This window comes from Toxorhynchites rutilus, chromosome 3, assembly GCF_029784135.1.
Source record: "Toxorhynchites rutilus septentrionalis strain SRP chromosome 3, ASM2978413v1, whole genome shotgun sequence".
In the NCBI taxonomy this organism is placed as follows: Eukaryota; Metazoa; Arthropoda; class Insecta; order Diptera; family Culicidae; genus Toxorhynchites; species Toxorhynchites rutilus.
In genome coordinates, this window is record NC_073746.1 from 237029354 (window position 1) to 237036762 (window position 7409).

At 38.2% G+C, this 7409-nt stretch overlaps 1 protein-coding gene across 1 annotated transcript; it reads right to left on the minus strand.

Moving 5' to 3' along the window:
- Positions 1-4046: 4046 nt before the first annotated feature.
- Positions 4047-6730, minus strand: LOC129777416 (angiopoietin-2-like). The gene is made up of 6 exons (XM_055783670.1): positions 6621-6730; positions 5841-6160; positions 5039-5781; positions 4703-4976; positions 4384-4647; positions 4047-4316 (listed from the first exon to the last, which is right to left on the minus strand). The coding sequence occupies exons 1-6, from the start codon at positions 6624-6626 to the stop codon at positions 4136-4138; spliced, it is 1788 nt and encodes a 595-aa protein (XP_055639645.1). The 5' UTR covers positions 6627-6730; the 3' UTR covers positions 4047-4135.
- Between the last annotated feature and the right edge of the window lie 679 nt (positions 6731-7409).

A 7409-nucleotide genomic window follows, 5' to 3' on the forward strand; every position in this document is an offset into this window, starting at 1 on the left:
AATTGCATCACGGAAAAAACGCTGTAGAAATTTAATTTTTAGGAATTATATCTTCAGCTTTCGCTTATAATCAGATAAGAGTGTATAGATCACGTTGGCCATGCTTCACTGTCAATTTTTCGTAAATTTGGAAAAATGTCGTCGAACGAAAAAGAGCGTCGTGAATTAATCCTGTGCACTCATTTCGAGTATCCGGAGTTGTCACATCGGGACATCGGTAAGATGCTGGGAATCGTCCAATCCACGGTCAGCAGAGTACTAAAACGATACTTCGAGAACCTAACCATCGACCGGAAGGTGAAGAACGGCAAAAATAGATGCTCCGTCAGTGAAAAAGATCACAAGCGCGTAGTTAAGCAGTTTAGACGTGATCCGAGAAGTTCGGTCCGGGATGTCACCAATAAGCTGAATTTGTCAAGTTCATTCGTCCAGCGGACCAAGCAGCGGGAGGGCCTGCGTACATACAAGGTTCAGAAGGCTCCTAACCGCGACGAAAGGCAAAACATGGTGGGGAAGACGCGAGCCCGGAAGCTGTACACCGAAATGCTGACGAAGCCGCATTGCCTGGTAATGGACGACGAAACCTACGTCAAAGCGGACTTTCGTCAGCTGCCGGGCCTGTTGTTCTTCTCCGCAGAGGACAAATTCAGCGTTCCGGAGGAGATTCGCAAGCAGAAACTATCCAAGTTTGCCAAAAAGTACATGGTGTGGCAAGCGATCTGCTCTTGCGGAAAGCTTAGCGCCCCCTTCGTGATGACCGGCACGGTAAACGGGCAGGTTTACGTTAAAGAGTGCCTACAGAAGCGCTTACTACCACTATTGAAGCAGCACGAGGGCCCGACCATCTTCTGGCCGGATCTCGCTTCGTGCCACTATTCAAAGGACGTGTTGGAGTGGGACGAAGCCAACGGGGTCACCTTCGTGCCAAAGGAAATGAACCCGCCCAACGCGCCGGAGCTTCGCCCAATAGAGAAATATTGGGCGATTATGAAGCAGGCCCTCCGGAAGAACCCAAAAGTTGTCAAATCGGAGGCGGACTTCAAGAGAAAATGGATTTCTGTTCAAAAAAAAACTACAACTTGACGTTGTACAGAACCTTATGGACGGGGTAAAGAGGAAGGTGCGAGCATACGGGCTTGGGCTCGAAGTATGAATAAAAAGAAAATGCCAAAAGTTGTTTAATAGTTTTTTTACTGTCTAAAATTTTCAAAAGGATCGGTCTACTGGGCGAATTTCTACAGCGTTTTTTCCGTGATACAATTTGATGTGACACACCCTTTAGGAAATATTTCCACGCATCTATCACAATGAATAAAATGTTATTTTTCAAAAGATAAACAATTGAATAACTGTGAGATGTTAAGCATTAAGCCCTAACTGACACGTTTTGATTGGCCCGATTTACGGTTTCCTCAACACAGACTACAAAATCAATGTGCCTGGGGTAATCCGCTTTACAAATATTATACTGGGGAAAAAGTAATCCTTTATTTTCTCGGAGGCTGGTTTCAGTGATCAATATTTCGCGTAATATCTATCATAGAATTTCAAGTTTAGGCTCGTTGTAAAGGTGACATATCATACTAAAAAAATAAATACTTTTGCTGTTTTTTGTTTGTCCATTCAGTTCTGAGATACAGGGTGTTAACAATAGAGGTCAACAAAGAGAAAATTCGGAACATTTTAGATTTCCTCTATTACAAATGCGAAAATGCAAGTCAGATCACTGAAATTGTGAATGGTGTTTATGCTGCCGATACTGCAACAGTAAAAAACGTGCAATTTAATTTATTTGAAAATTTTTGAAATTTTTGTTATTATTATTTAAAAAAATTTTTTTTTGAATTTTTTTAGTGCAATGCACTAAATTGAGATATCCACTGCTACCAAATGGACCGTTTGAAGCTAACGATTGACCAGAAACGTCCAGATTTAGCCAATAGAAGAGGTGTTGTGTTCCATCAGAACACCACAACGCCACACAATTCCGAGAGCTTGATTGGGATGTTTTAATGCATCCACCATATAGTCCGAACCTGGCACCAAACGATTAACACCTTTTTCTCGCATTGCAAAATTTCCAGAGTGATGAGAAATTGGGACCAAGCGAACATTTTTAAATTCTGTTGCTAGAGTTTTTCGCCAATAAGTACCAAGACCTTTATGGGAGAGACATTATGAAGCTACCTTTAGAATGGCAATTTTACCACAAAACGGTATAAATTTGACCCAAATCGGACAATCCGAAGCATATAAAAAATAGTTTTGAATTTCACCCAAAAACAATTAATTACTTTTTCCCCTGCGAGTACTTTTGTACCTGCTAATCCGAAGAACCTGGGAAAATCGTCATTTCAGATGCTAGAGGCGAATGAACTTTCAAGTTTAAAGTCTCTATACTATACAAAGCAGAAATTAAAGTTGTTGATTCATGCAAGCCGGGGGTACTTCTGTATCCGGATGTTTTGCTTTACACTCCGGAATGTGTTGTCCTTACACACAACAGGGAACGCAATGCTTTGGCTCGTTTATTCAAGACTGCATTGGAAGATATGCGTTCATATCCTCTGCTCACTGAATTTCTACGCATACCGTTTGATAATTAGGCAAAATGCTGATAACCATTTGCTGCGATAACGTCGATTTATTCAATAATATGCGTTGGACGTGCATGTCAGAATCGAAACTGCTTAGAGTTCCTCAAATCAAGCAATTTCGTGGCTCGAGAACTACGTACACATGAGAGATTCAATAATTTCGTGATCGTTTGACAATTGTTCCGTTCACATATTCTGGTAGTCCTAGACATCATATCAAAGTACTCAGGTTGAGCGAAAAGTTTGACAATTCTTGAAAAAATACAAATTTGATGATAGATGGGAATGTTTTTTTAAATATTCATTTAAAGTGTCTACGTAGACATTACCTAAACACCCTCTCCTCATCGTAGACAAGCGTGAATGTTTAGCAATTCTTCGATAACTCGAGGGAAAACGAAGCTTTTATGCTAACGCGAAACAAGCAGAACGCAAGATAATTACTGTGTTGAGTGTTGGATGAGACTGACGGTTTGCAGAAGCAAAGGTTCTATTTATAACCTCGATTGCGCGTTATCGTATGCCCTCCTTATGCAGGCTGCAAGTCTGTGCTCCACATTGCTTCCAACATCCGTGACCACATTGGATGCACCCTTCATGCTCTCGTACGGAACCACCAACGCACATATGGGTAAAAACTTTTGCAACGCCCCGATAATATAAATAAGAGAGAAAGGAGAAGGCTTCAGGTTCAATCAGCGATCCTGAGAATATAGCCACGAAGTTCAGAGAGTATTCCAACAGTGGTGCCCTCTATTTTAAAGAACGGAAACTTGTTGCGGAACGTAATATCATGGACAGACACACAGCTGTACCAAGGCGCCCCTATATACCTATTATACATTTATACAAGCGCCTTGAGCTGTACTAGCGTTGTACAGGTACCATCGTAGCATGACAGACATACATTGGTTGTACATTGTACCGCATTTCAAACTGACAATCAGAGATTTCACCAATTTTCTCCACATATTTCAATGAAAAAGGTTTTTTATCTAGCTTCTAAACAATCAAACACAACAAACAAATTTCCAATCTGAGTTATTAACTCAAGAGAATATCAATGAAAAGAATGTTTACCAAGTGTTCTGATTCGGTTTGTTCATGCCGTCTATGACGCTGCGCACAGTACAACTGTAGCCATGTACAACGATGAAACAGATCGGTACAGATACAGCGATTGTACCGAGTTGCTTGCATGGTTCTAGCGCTGTACATGGTGACAAACATACAATTTTCGGAGTACAACGCTTGTACAGTTGTGTGTCTGTCATAAGTATAAGATAGTGCGAATAAACTAGAATATACAAAAAAAAGTCACATTCATAAAATGATATTGTTGAATAAGAGTGACACGATTAATCAGTTTCGATCCAGTTGGGATTAGTGGAACCAACGAGAGAGAAAGAGAGAAAAACTCTTAAATGCTTTGAAGATTATTCGAAGAAGTTTTAATCATAAACTAAATGCATTTATTTGTATCTATGTCAGTAGTGAATATTCGCTTTAAATGGTTACATTCTATAAGTTGTGGACATTCACGGATCCTGTGGCACTGTTTCTTCATTATCAGTCATCCAAACGTCTCGTGGTCTGACCATCATAGTTGATGATTTTAATGAATAATCTCCTAACCATGTTTCCCATAAAATACCTGTTGATTTGTGAGATTTTGGTTCGTCAGTATAATATATGCCATTCAAATTTGATTCCGCACAACTGAAATTGTATTGCAATGTTGGATTAAAAGATAATCAAACCAAACAGGTTGTCAATTTTATTGTACCTATCAAACCACCAACCGCTACCGTACGTCAACGCACACGGAAATGATCCATTTGATTTATCATAGCGGCGATCATACGTACTGAAATCTTGATCATTGTGATATCCCATTGCATCTGACGCATTTCCTTGGTAATCCGAAACCATAAGATTGTAGTTGAATTTTTCTGTATCAACTCTGAATGTTTTGTACTCCGCATACGCTAAGCCACCTTCGAAATCCTCTAACTCAATTCTTAGCTCCATATTATCATCGTAAGTTAGCCTGGAAATAATTGTAATATATAGTGGTACCAAAAACAATAGCTAATATCATTTACATGTGTAAAAAGTCATTGCCGAACCAGAATTCATGTTTCAAATCACCAAATCCTCTTTTGTATTCGTTCCAAGAGCGATTGAAATTCTCTTGTAAATCATTCAGTTCTCGACGCTGAAATACCGTCCATGCGGGACCGTCTGTTGCAAATTTGCAATATCGCCTGTTAAAATCACCCTTAGTCCTGTTGGCTACATAGTTACCAAATGTGTAAACTCCATTTTTCCTATTCAAAAGTTGATGACAACCTTGCTTATTAGGTTGATGAAAGCTTACTAAAAATCAAAAGACTTCATATAGAGATTACAATGTAGTTTAAATTACTCTTCTCGATTACTTGAAACTTCGGCTTTGTTAGAACTTGGGTCCATTGCATCGTATTCTATTTCAGTAGTCGTAGGGATAATTTCCTTTCCACTTCCGAGTTCCGTCGTGATATTTATTATGTCGTCTTCGGTTCTTGTATTTATGTCACACTCCTGATTTCGTACTTCGATCTTTCTGTCGACATCAATAACCAATCTCTCGATTCTTTTTAGTAATATGTCGGCACTGTTAGTGAAAGTGGTGATTTCACGATCTGTTCTTCTACAACAGCTCAATATCTGTTCGAATTGATTTGCTTCTAAATCATAAATTCTGATAGTCCTTTCATCAACTGATCGCAATGTGTTCATTACATTGTCAAGTGAACGAATCTGTTTGCGACTTGTAGCAAGATCCTTCAATTTTTTAGCTGTCATCTTGTCAAGAAAATCATCCAGCTCATCATCAAATTCTTGGACATCTTTTTTCGTTTTGTTGTTACTATTTCCGTTTTTCTTTTGGCAATTATTTGTATTCGATTCCAAACGATTCAACTGTTTCTGAAGATGACTGATTTTCGCCATAACCGCGTTCTGATCAACAGGCTCACGGTCATTCCGTCGAGCTCGGTTATTAGTAGATAACATATACACAGTCTTAGTAATATCATGCAGCTTCTCGTTTATTGTATCAACTTTTTCGAAAATATGCTGAACTTTGAAATCCAAATTCGATAGTCGTGTCTCTAGGGCAACAGGCGTATTTTCATGCGCTCTAAAAAGTTTCAACATATTTTAACAATTCTCGAAATGAAATATCACGGAACAACATACTTTTTGAGTAAGTCCATTTTGTGATCAACAGACTTTATATGATCACTCCATGCGCCAATGTGGTGTTGGAAAATGTCCCACACCTGTGATTTTTCTTGGAGAGCTTTTACATTACTATCCAGACTAGCCATTGTTGTCATAATATTCAACATTCTTTGCTCCAGGTTCGTTAGATAATGCGCATTAAATTTTTCTAAATTGGATTTTACATCTTTCAGTTGTTTTGTAAAATCATCTTTAGATGAATCACAGCTAGGTAAATTGTTACTAGCAGTTGTACCAACGCAAATGATTACCAAAATGATGAACTGCTGTAAACACTAAAATATAATAGGATTAAAAAATCGTCATTCATTTGCAGACGCACTCTTCGCATTTACTAAAACTTATCCATGTTTACGTTTGTCTATACGTCTGCCGAAAACACGGTTCTAAAAATAGCCGCCAAAACAATTTATTCTATAAACGATTCCAGTTATCCAGAGTCGAATGTCATTGCCACATTCTACTTTCTATTTTGTGGGATGGATCAGTATTGATAAATACACAATTTGCTTTCTATACATGGACGCGTGCTCTCTATAATTTATTTTAAGAAATGTCTACAAAGCGATATAAATGATATGAAAATTCTAATGTTTCACAAGCACAGAATATTATCAAATATTTATGGATAAAAAGTATGATTGTTATGAAGATACAACACAGTTCATGAACAATCAATCAATGTCCTACGTAGAATTGCGTTCAGACTAGTTACAGTGGTATACGAGTACTTACAATCATGATTTCTTCATTCAATACATCACAATAATGCGAATTACTTTGAAAAAAAATTAGAAAATATATTAGTTCAAGCGGTGACCGGCAAACCTTGTTTTCTCTATGGATAGCATGAATAAACTGAAACGCGCGAAGACGCCGGTATTGCGTAGAATGGAACATGGAACATAATTTGCTGGTACTGCGCATGTGTTGCAAGCCTACAGTGTGTCGATTCAGATTCGGATTGGGATGGCAAGGAAACGTTATTCATTAGCTGTTGGCATTAATGCGCATTCTGGTCATAGGAAATTCTGTTATACACGCGTATCTATGGACATGTGAGTCAACACGTCTTCTCCGTTGTAACTATGCTTGAATGTAAGGAAAACCTAGATAGGTGTTAATGCTGAAAATCGGAGTTATTGTGCGAAATGTTCCCAATATAATTTCGGGGGTCTTTGAGAGATCTGTGGCTCTCATAAAGTTGTATGAAGACATGTATGTCGTATCAAGTACCAAAATCATGCTATGGATGTTCTGGAATACGCATAGTTTGATCCATTAGTAGCTACTGTATACTACAAGTGATAGTTTATACCTTTAAAATTGATATCTTTCTACTCAAATCTTTTTTACTCATTCATCTATATTTACGCATGAGCAGTGAAATTCTACTACTTCTCAATATTTATTCTATTTAAGTCTCTGAAGAGTTTAAATCTGACGAATAATGGAATGCTAATAAATGTAGATATTATATTTTCCAGGCTGCAGTCCAGTAATCTATCAACATATCCCATATCC

Bases quoted from the DNA above. Each gene is read 5' to 3' on its own strand.
- LOC129777416 (XM_055783670.1), bottom strand. The intron at 5,782-5,840 runs GTATGTTGTTCC...GAAACTTTTTAG, and splicing joins AAAATGGACTTACTCAAAAA to AGCGCATGAAAATACGCCTG. The intron at 4,317-4,383 runs GTACAATAAAAT...ATACAATTTCAG, and splicing joins AGCGGTTGGTGGTTTGATAG to TTGTGCGGAATCAAATTTGA.